At 37.1% G+C, this 23123-nt stretch overlaps 1 protein-coding gene across 9 annotated transcripts in view; it reads left to right on the top strand.

The window, feature by feature from the left end:
* Positions 1 to 23123, top strand: part of NRG1 (neuregulin 1) — a 212519-nt gene that overhangs the window by 175547 nt on the left and 13849 nt on the right. For 3 of the 9 annotated variants that reach the window (XM_031942688.1, XM_031942693.1, XM_031942695.1), the window contains 3 exons: positions 10204 to 10262; positions 16255 to 16278; positions 21455 to 21557. In XM_031942688.1, the coding sequence (XP_031798548.1) occupies positions 10204 to 10262; positions 16255 to 16278; positions 21455 to 21557 (186 nt within the window). Of the gene's footprint in view, positions 1 to 9563; positions 9632 to 10203; positions 10263 to 16254; positions 16279 to 21454; positions 21558 to 23123 lie in introns of all 9 variants that reach the window. The other 6 variants (XM_023505640.2, XM_031942696.1, XM_031942692.1 and 3 more) reach the window with 3 other exon arrangements.

Below are 23123 nucleotides of genomic sequence, written 5' to 3'. Positions count from 1 at the left end.
ATAAGTAGGGGAGTAAAGAAATGGGTAGAAAGTTAAGGCAGAGTGGTCATTCTAGAAGTTTTCTGATTAGATATTTGTTTTAATGATGGAGAAGACAGTTTCCCTTGAGGAAACCAATGGATTTACCAGTAATATCAAGCCTAGAATTTAAACAGAAATTAGAAAAACACTTATGACCCCGAAGAGACTACGAATATGAATAGATAATAGAATGAGATTTCATCACAGAAATATGCAGACTAATAGTAACAGTACATTGGGGAAAGAATAATTCATGACACAGAGATTTCGTCAGTGAGTGGGCGAAACCTGGCGCTAAGGCTGACTGGACTGTGGGGTGGAGAGAAGTCAGAATTTGCAATATGAGATTGTAGAAAACCAGACCAGCTCTATTAGAACTGTCTGTCTGGCCAACTGAAATCTATTTACTCAAGGGAATGGAGAAAGACTTTGACATCAGCCTCCAGAACTCATGGAGAATCTTCAAAATACATGTGTTCAAGATCAGTTCTCATCATCGGTCATACTATCCTTTTTTAAACTGAATGTATATGTAAACAAAGAGACCCACTGTTGTCTCAAATAATTTCTGAGATTCAGTAGTGTAAGAATAACTCTGATAAAAGTGGAGAGTTGAAAACATGAGAATAGATACCTTGTCTTGTGTTTAGAGTCTTCTCTGCTGTTTTCTCTGCTGCCCAGACAATTTCATTTGGAGATGTCATTTCAGAGAAATTCTGCAGTTAAAGCTAAAATGAATTCACCTTTACATCACCAATTCTCACTTTGCTTGATTCTTCTTCACAGGGTTTAATGAGAGTAAATCTAAGATGGTGATGTTTTGTTTGATATTAAAGTTGTCTTGAGAATACTTTCTGTGAACCTTCAGAAAATGAGACAAAGTTCCCAAATTTTGGTTGGAATATAAGAAAATCTCATTTTATCTAATTGTACAACACTCCATAGAACTTGGAAGAAAAAATGACATCAGGTTATGTAGTTTCACCAAATATGAAATTAAAAAGACACACACAAAACAGATCCTTTAAGCGTTGATGTCATTATCCCATGGCATCAAATGTGATTTGAGCTCAAGGAATATAAACTTATTAATGCATATGAAGAAAAGAGAGGGATGGAGGTTTAAAGTTTCAATGCAAGGACCAAATTGAACCAATAAATGAACCTTATAATTGCAAATATCTTGGAGTTTTCCAGACATGAAGCATTGAGATATCAAGGAGATATCTAAATACATTAAGAAATATCATGGCATCCTGAAATAAAATCTGAATTGGAAGAAGTAACTAATATTGAAACAGTCTCAATTTTATGTACAAAACATAAAAAAGAAAGAGGGAAAAATAAAACTGTTCATTAAACACAATAGACCCATTAATCAAGTCAGATAGTATGTACTGTGTTCCATCTACATATATCCATATATCTGTATATCTGGTTTACTTTTTTAAACTAGGACCTGAAGAGGAATTATTTGCATCAGCAGAAGGAGTTTCCAACTGTAACTTCTCACAATAATGAAATTTCAGGTCTGGATTAAAATGAAAACTAATAAGAACAATGAGACAGAGGGGAAAAACAGGTCACAACTATTGATTTCTGTTAGACAAATGGCCTTGGTCCTTGATTTTCTCTCCCTAGAGCTTTCCTGTTGCCTCAGCCTATCCTCTTTTAAGGTGGGACACTTCCTCTCCACCCCTCATGGCTCTCACAGCACATCACTGCTACTGCAGTGTTGTTGTTGTTTTTTTTGTTGTTGTTTGTTTGTTTTGTTTTGTTTTGTTTTAATTAGGTTGAAGAGATATAGAAGATGCAGTCTACAATCCTAGATTGCTTTCCACATTGAAAAATCTGACAGAAAGAAGTAAAGTATGATTCCTATAAAAGCCAAGGCTATTAGATAATAATGGTAACTGGTGTTTATGTAGTGTTTATAGTTACAAATGACTTTATAGAATTATCTTATTTGATCCTCAAAATGACTCAGGAAACCAGTCCAAGTATAATTAACCCATTTTCTAGATGAGAAAAATAAGGTTTAGAGAAGTTGGCATTGGTCCAGTGTTACAAAGTTATTAAAACTGTTCAGGCACTACTCAAGCTTTAGGCTCTAAATTCCATAGTAAACCCTAATCCTAGATTGAGAACACCTGAGTTCAAAACCTAGTTTTTATACTAACTCTGTGATCATGAGCAATTCTTGAGCTTCAGTTTCCTCATCTGTAAAATGAAAGACTTGGTCTTGATGGGCTCTGTGGTCACTTCCTACTGTAAATAAACAATAATATAAATCTGATGATTCTAAGAACCAATAGGGTTCTTGCAAATATTGAATTCCAAACAAAATATCTTGTTATTTATGCATTTCAATAGGAAAATATATTTACAAATCTGTGTCAGAGTCAATTCAATAAGATTTTATAAATGTCAACTTTGTGAAATACACTGGGCTAAACACTAAGGTTTGTTGTCTCTTTAAAATGGAAAACTTGGTTAAGACCTATGATTTCAAGGGTATGAAGAACTGAAGCAGATCAACAACTCCTCTGCAACTCAAGAGTCTTAGAGAAGGGACTGGGAGCACTAGGAAGTTAAATGTGTCAGAGGTAGAGTCCTAGTGTCCCCAGCTCCAAATAAGGCCATCTATCCATTATACCTTGCTGCCTATACTCATGCTGAGAGTATACTACTACTACCATTACTACTACTACTACCATGGTATCAATGATAACTAAATGGTAACTAAGAACTGAACTTTAAAGTTTATAAAATGCTTCATTAAAAAACATCTCATTTGACCCTTACAACAATCTTGGGAGATAGATATTTGTGATGACCACACTAGCACCCAGGACACCCCAGAATCAGCAATAGTTCTCAGTCTTTATTCTTGGTCCTTAGATGCAGGATTGAACAGGATGGAAGCAGAATCTCCTGAGCACCTTCTCCCTCGTCTACCCCAATGTAACTCTGGTTAGTCTTAGTCCACCCCCTAGTTCCTCTTACAATCCTCTGTATACACCAATCATTGAACCAGCATGGATAGTGGAAAGGACCATTTTCCAAGCATATCCTCATAGAGTATTGTCCAATCGGTAGTTAGCCTCAAGTGCTCAGCAGTCCTGACCTTAGTGCATCGACTCAATAGTTTCAGCTCTCTACAGATATTATCTTTATTTTACAGATAAGAAAACTGAGTGCTAGAGAAGTTAATTAAATTGCCCAGTCTTATGAATAATAAGTGTCTGAGGCCAGATTTGATAGCAGGTGCAGTATTCTATCTTCTGTGACACTGAAACAGAAAATGACGAAACAAACAAAACATACTTCCACAAAGAAGTTTACGAATCTAAAAAACCTCAAGTTGTATTTTCCTGTCTTTTCTTTCTTTTCTTATTTTTTCTTTCTTTTCCTGTACCAAAAGTGATTTTATTGATATTCTTCATTATATCACTTATTTTCCAGAATATCCTTCCTTTTCCCTCCCTCTAAGCCATTATTTATTGAAAAGGGGGAGGAGGGAGAAGTTATGTATACCTAATCAAAATACTGAAAAAATCTGACATTACATGCATTATTCCACACCCATGGGTCCCCTTTCCAACTTTTTTTTTTTTTTTTTGTAATTTCAACATGGTGAGAGATTTAAGCTGAATGTTTCAGTTTAAGTGGTTCACATAGAGATTTCTTAGACACAGATAGTAAAACTTTTTTATTAGTGAATTTATAGAAAGAAAGTGATAGATAAAGATTACTTAGGATTATTGATGCTAACATGGAATATAGAAAAGTAGAAAGAGACTTTAGCAACATATTAAAAACTGTGCTTTTAAGCATAATTATAACATTTAAAAAAAGAACATAATTATGTTAACAAATATAAAAAATATACAACAAAATACAGTGTTTACTTAATGTTTTTAAAAGATAAAAAAGAAAAGGAATAAAGGAATCTTTCCAAAAATCATCAAAAATATCAGTCTTCTCACATAGAATGTAAACTTTTTAAACATAAGAATTATTAGTTTTTGCCTTTGCTTCCCTACTGTCTAGCACATAGAAGGTGCTTAATTAATGTTTATTGAGTGTATAAGTCAATTATTCAATAGTTAGCATTAATTAAAAAAAAACCTTGAAGTTTTACCAGTAACATCAGGGATAAAGCAAAGATGCTCATTTTCCACTCTTATTTTCAAGAATATTAAAATGCCAATTCTGGGTCACAAATCAGGGAACCTAAAATTTTTAAACTGAACTCAGAATTATATAGATGATTTTTCACTTGCATACGCATTTTTACATATAGTTGATGATTTGCATTTTGCAAAAGAAATAACAATTACCATCATAGGCATTTCCCATATGGTCTGAAAACAATCCTGTCTGTGTTCTCCAAAGTTAGCTGAATGGCTGCTGATGCTGAGTCCCTGATTTCTCAAGAAGAAGGAACTGATTTTAGTTTCATCCATGCATTCAAGGGAATATCATAACAAATGGTTTCTTAGAAATTCCTTAGTTCTCTTTTCATCTCAATTGCCCAATCAATTTAGAAAAACTCAGGCTACTTTTTCCAACACCACGTGTCAGGCTAGATCTGCAGCCAACAGAAGGGAAATAAATTTAGCACGTAGAGAGAGTGGATAGATAGTGTCAATGTGGTTCCTGCCAAGTTTGAAAAGGGGCATGAATAAGTGATTCCCCTAGTTTAAATGCCCTGGATTTCTGAAAGTTTCCTTTTATATAGACATTATCATGACATGTCTTAATGATTTCCATCCTTGTTTTGCAAATTATAAAGCACCATGTAGATATTTATTATATTCATGACTGAAAAAGCAAAGAGGCCCTGTAAGAAGGGGTTACTTCATCATAAAGTTACTGTAGTATCATAACACTGAGTTTCCCTGGAGAAAACAATAAGAAAATATTGGCCAGATTTTTACCCCCTCTTCCCACCTGTTCTGTCTGCCTTTGCTTCCCAGAGCTCTGGGTAATTAACCAATGTTTTCCAAGCATTTAAAAAATATATATAATTGCTTCTCTGTCCAATAAGCACTGTGGTGGATTGTGGTGTTTCGTGGGTTTTTTTTTTTTTTTGGCTCCTTTCTTAAACCTTCCATAATGGCAATCCTTGACTAGAAACAGAATGATGTAGTTTTCTTTTTCCTTTATCCAGCTGTCTGTTTCATCTTTTTCTGTGTCCTTCTATATATCTCTGTCTCTGATAATTACATATCCACCCAGCCACACACAAACTCCTCTTCACTTGTACCTCATTTTTATTCAGAACAAAGTGGCTTTTAGCTGTTTGTAAGGACACATTGAGCCAATAAGAACCAATGAAAGTGACATAATCAATGAAGAATGAAAGGGATAGACTGCATTTCTGTAAGTTATTTTCAGACTTATGGAGTATTTCTCTCACAGCCTATGAGATAAAAACTATAAATATCATGATCTCTGTTTTATATATGAGGAAATTAAGGTTTTAGTGAAATGAAGTGAAGTGACTTGCTTGGGGTTAAACAAATAGTAATTATCAAAGCTAGATTAAACTCTTAGTATCTTCACTCCAAGTCTTGCACTCTGGGCCCATTATATTGTGCTATCATAGTCCTCAGTCTTCATTACTCCTATAGCATGTTCACAAGGAATTTTAAAATCTAGAAAAGCAAAAACAAAAGACTTACTTTGAAAATTAATTGGAATAGTTAGGTAGTGCATTGGATAGAGCACTGGCCCTAGAGTCAAGAGGATCTGAGTTCAAATCTGGCCTTAGACCCTTAAAACTTACTAGCTATATGACCCTGGGCAAGTCACTTAACTTCATTTACCTCTTACAAAAATGAATAGTATGTAATATATCTATTTTTTGTCAATCATTTGTAGGCTACATAAGATGGCTATTATTTAATAGAAATCATATAACTTCTCATAAGTCAATGACTTTCCAAACATCTCTTTAATGAACCTACCTACTGAATTTGTAACAAAATCAGTAAAAATAGACAACATAGAGATGGGGCTCTCAGAACCCTAAAGGATCTATGAAAGTTCAAAGTCTTTTAGTATCAGTAATGTAAGTTACATTTATTCTAATGAAGTCCATAGTTTGGAAAGACTATTGAAGTTTCTTGACCTCCTTTAAAAAGCTTCTCTTTGCTTTGAATATACCAAAACTTATGGATATAATCTAGTTTGTCAAATTTGAAAGGGTACTTAGGATATAAAATTTGAGAACTAAGAGGACCTTGGAATATGAATGGTTAACACAAGAATATTAGAATTGAAAGGATTATAAAACACAAAATATTAGAATATTGAATGTGAGTGTTGGAATTGATCTTAGAATAATGTCTGTCATAATTAGGAAGGTGCTTGGAGTTGTTTCAACTGTATATGATTCTGTGTACCTATTTGGAATTTCTTGGTGAAGATACCAGAGTAGTCTGCCATTTCCTTCTCTAGCTCATTTTACAGAAGAGGAAATTGAGGCAAACAGGATTAAGTGACTTGCCCAGAGTCACAAAGTAGTAAATATTTGTCTAAGACCAGATTTGAACTCAGAAAGATGAGCCTTCCTGATCAATTGTGCAATCTAGTATAGAATGCTAAAACTGGGATGACCTTAGGAACAAGAAAGTCAGAGCATGCAAAGTTAGAACATAGATAGGTGAAGGCAAAGGGGACCTTAGAATTTATAACATAAGAACATTGAATATTGGATTTGGAAGGGACCATGGACCAATAGAATGTTAAAGTTGAGAATGACCTTCAAGCAAAGAATATCAAAGAGGAATCTTAAAACATTTTTGTTTGTTAGAGTTAAGTGACTCACCTAGAGTCACAGAGCAAGTAAGTGTTAATTGTCTGAGACCAGATTTGAACTCACGTCCTTCTGGCTTCAGGGCCAGTGTTCTAACCACTATGCTTATCTAGCTTTCCTGAATCTTGGAACAGTTTTAAAGCTGAAAGGAATCTTAGAACATAGAATGTTCCAGTTTTAAGCGGCTCTATAATCTAGATTTGTACAACCAGAGGAACCCTTGCAGTTTCCCCTAACCCCTTTATTTCACAGATGAGGCAACAGATTCAAATAAACAGAAGGGGTGAAGGTCACCCTGCTAATTAAGCACAGAGCTAGAACTTTAATCCATGCCATCTGACTCCTCCCCTAACAGAAGACCTCTTCCATTCCATCTTTTCTACCTTCCTTGATGAACAATATTCTTACCATAGTATTAAAAAAAAAAATGTAATAGTAATGAATAGCAGGTTTACCTGTGTCTTTATAAGAATTATTTCTTACTCCATAGCAACAGCATCACTATGAACTGAAAAAGAACCTTACAAGTCATGTAATATAACCCCCTGATTTGACAGATGAGGAAGCTGAACTCAGAATTATTAAATTACAATTCTGAAGTTACATAATCAGTATACTAGAATAAAAATTTGAACTTGGATTCCATACCCATAAGTCTTTCCATGGATCCATTCTCCATCTGAAATGTTTATGGGTATTTATTTTGGGGAAAGTCAGACTTTTGTATGCTTTTTATAATACAATAAGAGAACACTGTGGTCCATAAATAGAGGTGTAAATAACATATGCAGACAATTCTTGCATTTAGTGGGACAAATTTTGCATTGTCATTTTGTCATCCACAAACATACTCATCAACACATTCTCCAAATACTACTCAATATTGTTGTTGTTCAGGCTTGACTTCATGACCTTATGTGAGGATTTCTTGGCAAAGATACTGGATTGGTTGGCCATTTCCTTCTCCAGCTCATTTTACAGATAAGGAAACTGAGGCAAACAGGATTTAGCAATTTGCTCAGGGTCATACAGATAATAAGTGTTTGAGACTGGCTTTGAATTCAGGAAAAGGTATCTTCCTAACTTCTGGTTCAGCCCTATCCACTGTACCACTGAGCTCCCATATTACTTGGTGTGACTTGGTCCTAATTCTATGGGTGATAGGTCCCCATTCATAGGTTTGTATGGATAAGATTTCAGGCTTCACTTAAATAAGGCATTCAAGCAAAATTCCTGAAATGCCAAGATCTCAATATGTATGAGAAATGGCCAAGTCAAGATTTATGGCATAAATAGTCTCTTAAAAATTTTACATGTATCTGGGGGAAAAATATTTTTTTTAAAAAAAACATCGAGAGAATGGTCCATATTCAGAAATAGAATCCATTTTAATTTGTTGTTATTATATTGAGTGGACAATAAACATGTACTATAGTGGATGACATGTTGGCCTGGGTTTTCACACATATTCTGCGTGTGATACTGAGCAAATGACTCAGACAATTCCCTGTATCTTTTCAGTTGCAAATGAGTTGCTAACCCTTTATTGGTAGAGGGAGATTACATACCAGTACTTCCTTACAGCAATGAAATCCCAGATCCAAGCAAATTATAAATATTAGGTGAAAACCATGGCATGGAGTGAGGTGTTTACTCTTATGGCTAAATGATAAGAATACACATTCTCAGAAGGGGTTCATCACCAGAAGGCTGGGTCATCTGAGTGCTGAGTGGAAGGTCCAAAGCAACTCACAAAAATAGACTCCTAAAGCAGTGGTGTTAAATTCAAATAGAAAAGATTATTATGTAAGAATCCCTATGGACTACCTATTGATTTTTAAAAATCACTTATTACCATTATCTGTGTTATAGTATATTTTTATTTTGCTAAATATCTCCCAACTTAATTACTTTTTTACTTATATTAATTACAAGCATTTAGTTACATTTTCATCTGTCTGAGCTATACTTAGCTGTTTGGCTGACATCTCTGTCGAAAGGTACTATGGGTGTCACTAGCTGCATGGACCAAAAAACATTCTAGCTCTGTAAAGCATCGAACAGTGTGCCAACTGTTGTGTGTGCCCCAGCCTGAGGTCTATCCTTGCAGCCAAGAAGGCAAATGGGAGGTGAGGATAAGGAACCTGTAGTAGGTTTGGCGTGAGAGAGAGAGCAATTTGTTGAACCGATAAAACACTAGAATACGAGGATATGGAATTCTTGCCGTGTTCACCATCAGCTTTAGCCACCACACACAAAGGTAGCAATTTCTATAAAATGCATGGCCTGTGAGGTGAAAGGTGAATTGGAAGAATTTTTTGGAAGGAGGGTAGGAAGAGGCAATGGCTTTTTATCTGACACAGTACAACACACTGTGCAGAAGCAAAGCTAAATGGTAAGTGCCTGATATACACAAAATACTCCAGCTACCAACCGGGACCATACTCCCCTCCCTCTTTCTCCACCTCAGCTTTATAGCTTTTTTCCAATGAAATTTCAATGTATTAGCTTTTCAATTAAAAAACAAATCAACAAACTCTTTGTAGTCTTCAATGGACATGGCTTTCTAAATGTCCTCCATCTCATTTTTTTTTATTACCCACCTTCACCCCTACGCTTCCTTTGGGGGCAGCTTCATAATCTATAGGAGGGGCATTGACAGTTTAATCACTGGGTGTCTTTAGCCTCTGTTGTTTATCACATTTCTGCCCTCTAGGTGCCAACCTGGATTCACTGGAGCAAGATGTACTGAGAATGTGCCCATGAAAGTCCAAACCCCAGAAAGTATGTTAAAAATAATCTGAACTTTGCTTTCTTCCCCAATCCACAGCAACAATCACTACCACTTGGTGGTTTGACCAACCAGGTGCCTGGGCTCTGCACCCATGGCTCGATGGCACAATGTGTCACTGTCATCACCTCCTGTCACTGGAGACAATATCTTGATTGGGAAAGATATACAAAAATACCAGCAGCCATGGTGGGCAAGCCAGCCATTGTCTTCTGACATCTTTGACCACCTATATAAATCAGAATTTCTTGAGTTACCAAGATGACTTGGTTTCTTCAATTTACTTCTTAAATAACCTCTGCTTTAGGAGGATGCAAACACCGAGGATGTGGTATGCATATCTCCACCATCCATACCTGTTCATTCAATTTGTTCTAAATTGGTCTCCTTGGAGGTGTCCCTCATCCCTCGAGCCACATTGGGGCAAAGCTGAGACTGCTCCTGGAGGTGAACTCACCAAGGTCCAGCAGTTGACACTGATGAAGCTTCTTTCTTAGCACATGTTCACTTCTTCTCTTTTCTCTGTTTTCTCTACCGTTGTTTTTGTTTTTGTTTTTCCTCTCAGGTGCCCAAATGAGTTTACTGGTGATCGTTGCCAAAACTACGTAATGGCGAGCTTCTACAGTACGTCCACTCCCTTTCTGTCTCTGCCTGAGTAGGAGCATGCCACGCCCAGAGGGCACTGCTTTCTTGCTGCTGCATCTCCCTCCCCAGATCACACCTAGAGCTAGATTTCTTCTACCAGGTCTAACATGGATGGCCTCTGCCTGTCGCATGAGAATTTTAACCAAAATCATTGTATGAACTGCTCTGTTTATGCCATGTTGGCACTGAGACACTAATAGGCATGCGAGGCTTAGGAGGGATCTCAAGGAGATATTGACTAAGGATAGCTAGTTAGGAGTGACAGAATCACAATAATTATCTCTAAAGTTCACTTTTATGGAGAAAATACAATAAAATCATTCCACTAAATAGTCTAACTTCTTTATAAAGATGTCACCAGTCTGAAAGGGATCTCACTAACTTGTAACCCATAATGCATTTGAAACTATGGTAAGTTTGATATGGTACAAAATGTGTTATTTATATTAAATAAATCTGACAAACAGAGTGCAGATGTTTCTCGTCATTGCCCAGTCTGCCTTTACAGAATGAGGGAAAGGTGGGAGAGATATTAAAAATGATAAAAGTTTCAAGAACAACCAAGGATAACTCAAATATAGATGCCCTTGATTTTCCCCACTCATCAATAGTGCTGAGCAAACCATACATTTAGGGCCAAGAGAATTGGAACATGTTTTTGAACTGATTTATAAGTAAATCTTAGGAAAAGAAAAAAAATCACCACCATATTTTGAATATTAATTGGTTTTTCTTTGAAATATAAAATGCTTGCCTCTAGAACATGGGAAACTGGGACCTTAGATCCATTCTTGAGTTTCATGCAGCAAGCATTGCCCATGAAAGAACAGGATGCATTTCCCAGATTGTACAAAAAAGGTTCCCGTACTCATGTGGAATTGAGGCAAAGAGTTTTCTCTTTTTCTTTATGGACCATCATTTTTAAAACTTGGTTGAGATGTTATAGTCCCAAGGGCTATTTATTAAAGGCCTTCTTCTTAAGTTTCCAGTGATAACCTTTGGAAAATCTTGTATTTAAATTTCATTTGGAGAATCCAACAAGAAGCACATTTATGACTTAAATTTTTGGGACCCATTCAGAAAGCTTCTTTAAAAGTTGCATCTTTTCTCATCCTCCTCTGAGGTAATGCCTTAATTACTAATCTCATATTATCCCCACTGCCACTACACTATAGGCCCAAGGGGAATTAAATTGATAGTGGTTTTCTGTTTTGGGAAGAACTGGAGGCTGTAGGGGAAAAAAAAGAATTTTGCCCATATGGTGATTTTTAAAAAAATTGGCCATCTATCCTAGAAAGAGTAATATAAAGTAATATTCAGGTTAGAAATGAAGCATATTACCACCACCATAACCAAAGCTTGAAATCAGTGAAATCTGCAAAACAGATCCAATTTGGAATCTCTTGCACACTTCATTGTCAGCTGTTAAGGAGGGGTGAGTTCTTATATCATTAGTATGACATGTTCTGGTGTTGGATTATACATTCATAGATCACAGCACCCCATAATTCAAGTCTTGAACTTTATTTGACAAGTTAAAACATTTAGGAAAGAAGGTCTTTCTTGGATGGCTTTCTTTCAGGAATAATTTGCCCTCAAAAAGTAAGGGTTATGGCAGGAGGAAAGGATCAAGTAGCAGCCAGTTCAGACCTCTCACTCACTGTCTCCTGGATGACATCATGTTTTTACTAAGAACATGGCATTGCCCCTAATTACTCAACCAAGTGGCTTGCCTTGATGGATTTCCTTTCCAAATAGCATTGTATCAAGTATTCAAAAATATAAGGCATACAGCATATGAATCTTTGTCTACCATAGGAGGATTCATAGCTATAAGAGCCCTTGGCAGTAGATGAGTGCCCATTTTTCAATAGTTGGTCCACATTAGTAGGGTATGAGTCAGGAAATGGATAACCAGCATGAAGAAATATGAAGTCTAAATTACAGTCTCGGGTATAACGGGATGCTATTCATCAATGATATTTCTAATGAACATATATATCTGCTATTGAGTTATACACAATTCTATGTTTTTCAATTCCTTGAAAAATATGTACACTTAAGAAGTTTTAGCAGGATTCTAAAAAATCCTAATTTACTTTACCAATATTTTTGATGTATAGTCCCAAGTGTGTATTTCCACTTCAGTCAGAAGGATTCTAGGCCAGCAGAGTGGCCTGTAAAGCATGGAAAATATCCATGCTTTTTGTGTCTGGGAACAAGAAGGATACATTTACTTATAAAAGTCACAGGCACCAAATCTTTCCACACTTTACAAATGAAGTGGCAGTGTAGTTAGTTTAATGTGAAAGCAATTCAGACTCGTGACTACCAATCCACAAGGTAAGTGATCAAGCTGTAGGAACAATTGAATTGGCCGTAGTTAAAATTGACAGAGATACAATCTGATCATTTAGGGCAGGATGTTGAGATGACTCATCTGGGCATTCAGAGGTGGTCTGAGCATTTAAAGGCAGTCTCTACGGGGGAAATGCTGGGTCATTTCAGTGAAGGATGAGTTGCTATAGAACATCATTCAATTCAACAACAACAAAATTGTAGTATCATGCTAAACACCGACTTGCAAAGGATGCCTCAAACAGTAGTCCTTCTATAGTCTTATTCTATTAGAGCTTATATTCTTATTGAAGGAAAAGACAAAGATGGACAAGTGAGCTGATATAAGGAATAAAAGAGCACAAATTATTCTGAAATGTATAGTCAGGGTAAAGTTTGTTCCTATCACTTCCTTTTTGGGGCTATTGTTTTGAAATATGGAACTCACATCTTGCTTATGTAGTTGGTAGTAAACAATCCCTATTTAAAAACAATGGAAAATGAATCCTGTTCCATCAAATGCTACATATTCAAATTATTAACCAGTTAATTGATTTTTAGAAAATAATTACATTCTGAGATGATTGTCCATAACAAATAACTAAAGTCTTCACAATTTGAATTCATTTTATGAGTGCACAGTAAGGAATTAATTATTAAAAGAAAGCTGAATTATTTTGTAAATATACAACCCTTATGCTTCTAAATCGTGAACTTAATTTGGGTAAAAAAGAAGTTCTAGAGAAAGGATCTTTGAAATAATGAGCAGGAGATATTAGATTAAATAAAAAAGAGAAAGTTAATAAACTGTATATCAAGTGAAAAAAGTTTGGGGACACATAGGCTATTTTCCTTGAATCAAAACCAAAGAAATAGAAGCATGACTGAATGAGTGGTCAGGACACCAGAGGGTAATGCATGTTTCACTATTAGAACCTAGGACCTGAATCCATTTAAGAACTAAGTAGCAATTTTCCATTGACTCCTTTGCAATGGAAGTTACCTGATATGAATATAGTTCCCTGTGAAATGAAATGAGCACAATGACTAAATCATGTAAAAGCAGTTACACATATGCATGGGCATGCCAGTAATGTTACTGCAGACTTAACCAAGCTTTCTATGCTACTAATATATGCCATTAGCAGTGTTCATGGAGGCTCACAGGAACAGCTTTCTGGGAATCTCTCTTTTGCAAACATCATCAGCAGCTGCCAAGGAATGTTGAGTTCTTGTATCATATAGTTTATCTTGTCTTAACCCTTAAAGTCTTCCTGACTGTTTGGGGAGAAGGTGAGCATGGGAATGGAAGACTCCACTATAGTCTCCTTGTAGGATTTTGTTTATTGTCATGTTTCCAAATTTATATACACCAAACAAAAAAGAGTGGCTGAAAAGTGGGTATAAATTATGGAATGTGGTCCAGAGAGAGAGAGGAAGAAGAATAGATCTGAGTGAAATTCAGTTCAAATCACTCTGATTTTCAGTCTGTGAATTGGTAAATGTTAAGGCTTTAAGGGGTCTCCTTTGGGAGATAATTGCTTTTGTTTTCCCCTCTTCTTCCCCCCACCCCCATTAAATTTGGCAGGTTCCTTAGAATCTCTGGAGAAATTCAGATCATTAGATGAACTTTGAATAAAGGCTCAGGAATGCTTGAAATTTGGAATTTAGGATGTCCTAGTCTAAGTGACTTCTATTTGGACTTTCTTTGAGCCCAGTGAACACTGTCACATCTAGTACATAAAGAGTCCTTTTTGATTGCAGAGATTACTCTCAGAATGGGGCACTCTGCCTCAAGAAAGTAGAATCATCCTGATTCTACTAATGAGAATAGCTCTTTTCTTGATAGCTAATTCATACACTAATTTATTCATATATCAAGCACTGATTTGTCAGATATAATATTCCAAACACTATTCTGAGTATTACAAAGACAACAATAATCAGGGTCTATAACATGCACACAAATAGAAAAAAAAGACCATGTATGTCCAAAATATAATCAAATGCATACAAAGCTAAATATAAAGCAATTTCAGGTAGAGGACCAAATCAACTGAAATCATTCAGATAAGACCTCAGTGCTTAAACATCTCTGTGCACAAAGAGCAAGGATTATTGTTCTTCTATGTTAGATGATAAAACTGAGGCTTCCCCAAGATCATCCAACAAAATGAGACCTAGAATAGATGATCAGGGACAAAAGAGAAGCACATTTTGATGTCCTTTCCTTTCCAGTGCCTCTCACCCACTCTTCCCAAAGTTCTAAGATTTCTCATTGAGAGGGTAGGTTTTCTGGCGGCCAAAGAGAAAAATGGCCATTTGGGAGACCCTGCTGTCATGTCCTTTGAGACCAAGTAGGCGTGGGCCATCCCTAAGTCCATAAGAAATCATTCTAATAGCCACTCTCCCAAAGAAGGGCTCTTTCCCTCTGTGGCTGTCTCTTTTGGGCCTTAATGTTGCTGAAATAATGTCCTATAAGATTCTTTAAATGAAAATTTTTAAGATGTTTAACACTGTGCAAATGATACTTGTCCTGGCAACATTTTGAATGAAAGTGGGAATGGTGGCCCTGAATCTGGGAGTTTCCAAAGATTATCATACAATTAGCTAAATCTTCAAACACTATATCAAGGATATAGAATTAGACAACATATTGTTGATTTTAAAATAAAATAAACAATAATGGTACCAACCTTCAAGGGGATTACAATCTAATGAGATAAAATGTTTGGAAAAAAGAATAGGTCAAAAGGAAGCACAGATTAATGGTGACAGTTCTGATTGGCAGCAGAGGGCTTGAATCTAAATCTCAGCTATATGCCTTATACTACCTAAGTGACCCTAGGAAAGCCTAGCCACCCATCTAGGTCTGTTTCCTCTTCTAAAAGAAAGGAAGCTGACCCAGATGATCTCATCATACCTCTCAGATGGAGAGGACCATGCCCATTTTAGAGAGGAAGCAACTGAAGGCATTGATATTTGGACAATGCCATCTAGAAACACTATTGGAAGATTGGAAAGAGCCCCCAGGCGGTTTCATTCCATTCTAGAACCTTAGGCAACAAAATCTGATGACAAAGAGATAGAGTAGGGAGACATTGCAAAATGGATTAATGTAAGCCAATAATGTCCCCCCACTCCCCCCAAAAGAAGTTCATGTTCTCAAGACTGTTTGCAACCTGGCCAAACATATATCTTCATATGGTACAGGAGGAAACGTTTGACAGGGAATTTGGCTGAGGACCTCTCGGGTCCTCAGTTTCTCTCTGTATAAGGTGAAGATAGTGACTTTCTAAGGGCCATAGCAGCTCAGATATATAAATCAAACTCCTGAAAGGCAGTTCTTCCTCCCAGCCTCTCCATCAGTGAAGCCTTTGAGGGGTTAAGCAGAGCACCTTATATACCCTATGGTAAGTGGGTGCCAATCTTTTCCAGGAAATGAAGTGCTTTTCATAGACTCAACCTTGATGACACCTGCATGAACACTGCTCCAAGAACCCTTCCCCACTGGTCCTGTTTTTATGTGCAAACAAACAGACTGTGTAACGTTGTTTTGGACTACCATGTATTGCTCTTTTCTGAAACTGTGTCCCTTTTCTTTCTTTTTTTTGTCAACTTTCTGCATTGGCAGAGCATCTTGGGATTGAATTTATGGGTATGGACCAATCATTCCTTTTTTAGTGCCTTCGAGCACATTTTAGCACCTGTGAACTTGACTGTCTCTTACCCTTTCTTTCCCCCCTTCCTCTGGATTCCTAACCAATGTCTTTTTGCTTTGGAAGGGATCATACAGTCATAACAGTGGTCTCTCTGGGCTTTTAGCTAAGATTAGACATAACACTAGAGTGTTAGTGAGGGCAACTCACTCTCATTTCCCAGGCCCCACTTCAGGTTTCCTATCCCCATAACCCATAGCCAATTCCCTTCTCTACTACAGTGTTTGGCCTGCAGATTCCATTTGTTATGAAAAGGCTGATAAGACCTTCAGGGTAATCAAACCTCCTGGGCTCCAGCACCCTCAAGGGTCTTTTACCAGTATAATCATTCCAGAAGCCTCCTCTTATGCCCAGTTCAGGTTGGGAGCCAAAGGAAAAAATCATCTATTCTTGGGGCAGGAAATACAGACTCTGGTGGGGAAATACAATAGTATGTGCTTGGATTAGATAATGCCTCAGGCTTAGTTGTGTTTACCTTCCTTATCTTCTGAGCAAAGACAAAGAAAATATATAAAGAAAATAGGCTCTGTGGCTCTCTCTAGAGTTGATTGAGGTTTTCATTGAGAATATCTGTGCTGAGGGAACAGAAGCCAATCCACAAAGATTTCCCAGACAACAAATCCTACAGGATTCTCCCACCACTAGCCTTGAAGAAAGAATTCTGAGTTATTCTTATGCCAGTCTGGGTGCTGATATGGTGGAGCAACTTGATGACCAAGGCAGAGTTCCCAGAACTTCAGGGAAATGGGTGACAGAGGAGATCAAATCAATTCAGAGACCCTTGGTTCAAATTCTGGTTTTGCCCAATGCTACCTGTCTGATGATAGGCAAGACCCCGACTTTCCCATGCCAAGTCCATGATCCATAAAAGAGGAAGAACAGAGATCCAGACAATATCAGCTTATGAAGAATGTGTGATTGGTTTGGTTGCAGGCTGGTGTGACAATTGACTTGGATGGAGAATACATTTACTTTCTTTTCTTCCAGCCACTTCAGCACTATATGGAGATGATGACATTTGAGTGGCCTCATTCACATACCTGTTTTCCCAACTATGTTATCATAGGCTTGACTAAACAGTTTCTCACAAGTAAGCATATAGAGAGTCTTCATTATAAATATAATAAACTACACCAAAGAAAATCTGTCACCATTTTATTTCTGCAAATGAAATTTTTCTCACCCTGGCTTAGTTACAAATGTCTAGCATCCTGTCTAAAGGACAATTTGCCTTTTGTAAGGTTTCCCATCCACTGAGGACTAATGCCCCAGAATGGTGAGGGCCCTCTTGCTAGGAAAATATCAGTGACTGCAGAAAGACCATCCAATGACGTCCAGTGCAATTGAATTCAAGCCAACTCAACAAGCATTTATAGCAAAAGACCACAGGGGAACTCTTCCTATGTTCAGGGGAAAAATGTTTTCATCCTATCCAGGGCTCCACCTTCTCAAGGGCTGTGGCTCCTATTAACTCCAGAACCTTAAAGACATAGAATCTAAAAGTAGAAAAGAGTGATATCATCTCTATGGAAGGATGGCCAGTTCAGGCCAGACCGGAGCCAACCAGATTCAAAGCTCAGTGAACCAATGCTGCAGGGATGCTCGGATGTCCCTATTAGCTCCTGGCCTATCAGACTAGTAGGTTTTTTTTCCCCTTTCAATTTGGCATCTGATTTGCTCTTTCTCTGCTGACCATGTAACAGCATTTGTAGGGAGGAACTATATCTTTTTTCAAAGATATTGCCGTAGCTTTCTCCAAAGATCCTTTCCTTAGTGTTTTTTGAATTCCTGCCAAATCTATCATGGAAAACACAATTAATGTTGTGTGATTCAGCCGGTCATATAAATTGAAAGATACGTTGTGTGTCCGTTGAAGTTGATAGACTGCAGAAAGCTCACACCTCCATTCTCTAATAGCTGTCTCCCTTCCATTGGCTAATTTAAGTGTGTCTGGATGGCCTTTACCACATGGAATCATGGGATTTGAGAGATGGTAGAAGCAACAAACTAGTCCAACTCATAAATAAAAATAATTTACCATACCATATGCCTGATAAATGCCCATGCAGCTTCTGCCTACAGACCCTCAAAAAAAGAGAGCTACCACCTCCTCAGGCAGCCCATGGAAGTTGAGGTTTATTAATTGATTTTATTGTCCCCCTCCTCTACCCACACATACACTTATATTCCAAACCTAAATTTGCTTCTCTGTAACTTCCAATCACAGTGAGAAGGGAAGTAACAGAACAAATCTAATTCCTGCATCATCAACATAGCTGCCTTTAAAAATCTTTCTTTGTTCCCATTGAGGCTTCTCTTCTCCAAGTTAATCATGTCCACTTCCTTCAACCAATCCATACATGGAATGAACTCCAGGTACTAAATCATCTTAGTTTTGCCTCCTCTAGAATGAGGTTCAGCAAACTACAGCCCATAGACAAATCCTGCTCCAGTACCTGTTTTATGTAATCAGAACTAAGAATGTTGTTTTGCATCTTTAAATACAAAAATAATGTATTTCAAAATATACAAACCATTCTTTGTGGGAAGGTTAATAAGCACTGATTTTTCAGTGTCTTGTTTAAGCTTTGGTTTCCACTCCTAAAGGTAAAGATGTAGTTTTATGAGGTATGAGGGTAGAATACAATGGCACTATCACTTCCCTTATTCCTGGATTATCACTTAACATACATTCACCTCAGCCACATCAGTTTCCATTTGACCTCTTGTATAACGAACAGAATGGAAATAAGGTATGTTCTTGGAGAGAGAGATCCACCTACCCAATTCAAAGAAATGTTTTTAGGAAGAAAACTAGTGCAAAGAGCACAATTCATTGCCCAAATGGTTATTTGCTTTTTCATCATTTCTGATAGATAATTTGTGAAGAAATTCACATAGAAGCCCTCCTTGCTTTTAGAAACATCAAAAAAAAAAAAAATCCCAGCAAATGAAGCAATCTGAAATTAAATTAAATTAAAAGAGTTGGAAAGAAAAAGAGAAAAGTGATAGGCAAAAAGATTTGCTTTGTATCAAGGACAAAGAAGGGTTGAAGCGGATTGCCTGTCATCTATGCCTTTTGATGTGTTGATTCAGACATCATGAACAAAAGCAATCACAGCTGGGCTAAAATATGCAACAAAGTGCTCCAATCGGGCCTAAAGCCCAGTAGGCCTGGCAATAGGAAAAGCAGGGTTCAGAGGAGGAAAAGCCATGACTATTCCCTACTGACATGACTCTTGCTACTTTAGTAAAGAACTAATGGCAAACTATGTCTCCTGGCCCCCTGGTTACTTGGTTTTTTCATTGCTATTCACAGGTTCCATTAGGCTAGTTAAGGAGTTATGCTGTATGGAAAATCCCTACCAACTTTACTTCCACCTTTTTTTTACATCTCTTCACATTGTTTTCCCAGTATGAAGCATGCTATGCAAGAGCCTACAGTTGACTTATTAACATTACTCTTTAACCTTCTCCTGCCCTCACTGTTACTCTCCTTTATCTTTATCTTTTTGTCCATCTGCCTGTGTTTGATTTTCCTTTCACCTTCCAACTCCAACTGTTTTTCATTTGTTTTGTCAGTTGTTTAATCCATGCCATCCTCTCATATTTTTTACCTATGGACTTTTCTTCTTTCCTTATTGATAATCAGACTTAATATTAATTGGGTTTGACAATGTTCTTAGCCTGTTAACTGGAATTTAATGACCATGAGCTCTGCTTGTGAAAGATGCCCTAAATAATGATAGAGTGCATTTTATCAGAGAAATTAAAATATACTTGTTCTCAGAAAAGTGTTGTGCAAATATCTCTTCCAACTGAGAGAAAAAAATGGAAGGGAGTGATAAAGAGGATTTTGTCAAGGGCTGCCTGGAAAATTTTGTTTTTACAACATGCCCTGGTTTGTTGTTCACCAACTTAATTAGGGAGACGATTCTCCAGCTTTGACTCAGTAATTACATACACCAGTGGAGTTCTATTTTTGAATGTTCTTGTGAATATATCCTAATCACTGTAATTAATCCAGTTGGATACTCAATTTCTTTGAGATCTAGGCCACTGTTAAATAAATTCCATCTTGTGAGGTGTTGGATTTGAGTCTGACCTAATGCTCATTCCCTCCAAGGAATAGGATACAACCCACGTATAGTTTGTACTCTCATTTCATTTCTATTGGACTTCATTCCTGAATTGGAGATCAGGTTTCCTTAAAGCCCTGGAAGGTCTCCACATCTGAGCTGTGAGAGTCGCATTTTGATATTTCAACTTTCAAGAGTTCTTTTGTCAAGTGTGACCAACAGTGGCATGTGTGGTCAACTCTAAGCCAAACGTGACACATTTTAATGATATTTTTCCCCTAATGATTAATTATCTCCATGGCAGGGATGAGGGACTCAAGACTAGTTCCTTAAAAACGAACTGACATTTTGGCCCAATCTCCCTTTTGGGGTTGTAAATCTACCCCATCCACTGTATTTTCTCTGATACAATGCCTCAGGGCTCAAAGTGAGGCTTTTTGAGTTTTCCACACATTGATCTTGACACAGAGTCTTGCCTCTTTGCCTTTGGTAACTACAAGCCAAGCTTATGTTTGCAAAAGTTTTTGAGTTTGTTCTTTGTTTTCTTTTCACCTTTTCATTGATTAAAATGCTTTTTGTAAAGCCCGCTGGAATTTAAGAATGTCTTTGGGAATAAAGAAACAGCAAGAGGGATCCAGGTAGTTCCTGGTTATTCATTGTCATATAGCTTATTCCAGCTGTCTTTGCAAGAATAACAAACAAAACAAAAAATCTATAATTATGTATTTTTCTAAATCTAACATTTATGATATGTCATATTTAAAATGTCTATATTTGGCTTGTTTAATATAATCCCTAAGTATATTTGTAGCTTGCTCTAGATGGAATTCTGTTATTGGATATTTTGGTTTTGAATGGCACCAATATTCTGAAGTTATTCTCTGTGACTGGTTGCCATGCTTTGTTTTGTTTTGCCCCCCTGTTCTTTTCTTGTGAGTAGAGATGGTACCAGATAGCATGCCAAATGTTTAGTCTGTTTGCTTTTTAAGAATGCAGAGTATACCTGGTAACATGCTCTTCTTGTGCCCCTTTCCAGAAGCTGAGGAACTCTACCAGAAAAGAGTGTTGACCATCACTGGCATCTGCATTGCCCTCCTGGTGGTTGGCATTATGTGTGTGGTGGCCTACTGCAAAACCAAGTAAACCTTCCTCTTCCTTGTCTTTCTATCTATCATTAACACAGATGGGTAAGAGGCAGAGAGATCTTGGGGAAAGAATCAGATCCCATCATCCACCCAGGAGCAATGGGGATTATTGTGTCTTGATTTCTGTTTGTTTCTCTGGCTCTGAATCATCCAGATTCATAAGGGGCCGTGTTTGGCAAGGGGGAAAGAAAAGCCAGCTCCTTGAAATATTTCATGGTAGACATGGACATAGCCAACTGATTGCTACTGACTCAACCCTCCCCAAATTGGGACTACAAAGATTTTAGAACATGTGCATATGTAAACACAGAAAATCAGATAGGGGGAAGACATCAGGTCTGTCAACACAAATGGTAATTCAGTATTGAGTTGACATCAGCCATTCTCATTCAGTACAGATGTGCTGACCACAACAATGAGATCCAGAGCAAATAAAACAGAAGAGAAATGGTTTAAGGGGGTCCCTAGATTCCAGTCTTTTCTGTTTTTGATCTTGACCTAGCATTTCACTGATATAGAGGAAATTCCCAAATGAAAATGCCCCATGTTAATGCTTATTGGTAGTTAGAATCTTAGGGAATTCCCTGAGTAGTTAAAGGGTGGGGGAATTTAGTTAGCTCTGGTCTCACAGTTAGATTACAGTAGTCTTGATTGAATCATCATAAGATCCTGGAAAAGGATCTTAGAGAATGAGAAAGATAAGGAAACTAAGTCAGATAGAAATTAAATACCTTACCAAGGGTCACACAGTTAGGAAGGTATAGTCAGAAAGAGATCTTCCTGTCTCCAGCTGTAATACTTTCTATTCACAATATGGCATAATTAAAATAGCATTTGATTTAGAGTCAGAGGAAATAGGTTCAAATCTTAACTTCTGCTGCCTATATGACTATGGATAAATCACTTCCCCTTTATGAACTTCAGTTTCATTATCTGGAGATTAGAATCAATACCTTTTGTGGTGTCTTATAATCCTAAACCTATGACTAAATGTTGGCTGCTTATATGGTTATGAATTAACTATGTGAAATAGCCAGTTTTGGATATGGAACAATAATTAAGTATCCGATAATTATTTGAGGGCCAAAGCCCTACATTTATTGGGAAATAGTAAAATAAATGATTATCTTGCTATTAAAATACAGTTGTATGGAATCTGTGTTGAAGTTTTCCAATTCTACTTAATAGTGCAGCTGTTTACAGTGTGATTAGTGAGAGTAAAGGAAATTTTGTGAGGAGAAAGAAGAGTTTGGAAAGTCTTGGAAAGCACCATTTGCCAAGCTTGGAAAGCCCTATGCATCATTTTCATTGAGTTTTGTGTCCTCCTCCAAATTGTGCATGCTTATTAACAAACAAGGATTTCCTTTTGGGCCTCCATACTCCAATTCACTCCAAAGCTCAGATAAAATCAGATTAATAAAATCTTCTGCTACATAACAGCATTCTTCTTTTGACAGGACTTTTTTCTATTCCAGCAATGATTTCCTCAGTGATGTCAGGCCAGCTGTTGGAGGAAAACATATTCTTGAGTCAGATAGAGATAGCTTTGAAGAACAAAAC

The sequence above is a fragment of the Sarcophilus harrisii genome, chromosome 6, assembly GCF_902635505.1.
Source record: "Sarcophilus harrisii chromosome 6, mSarHar1.11, whole genome shotgun sequence".
NCBI classification, from domain to species: Eukaryota; Metazoa; Chordata; class Mammalia; order Dasyuromorphia; family Dasyuridae; genus Sarcophilus; species Sarcophilus harrisii.
This window is presented reverse-complemented; position numbering and strand designations above follow the sequence as displayed.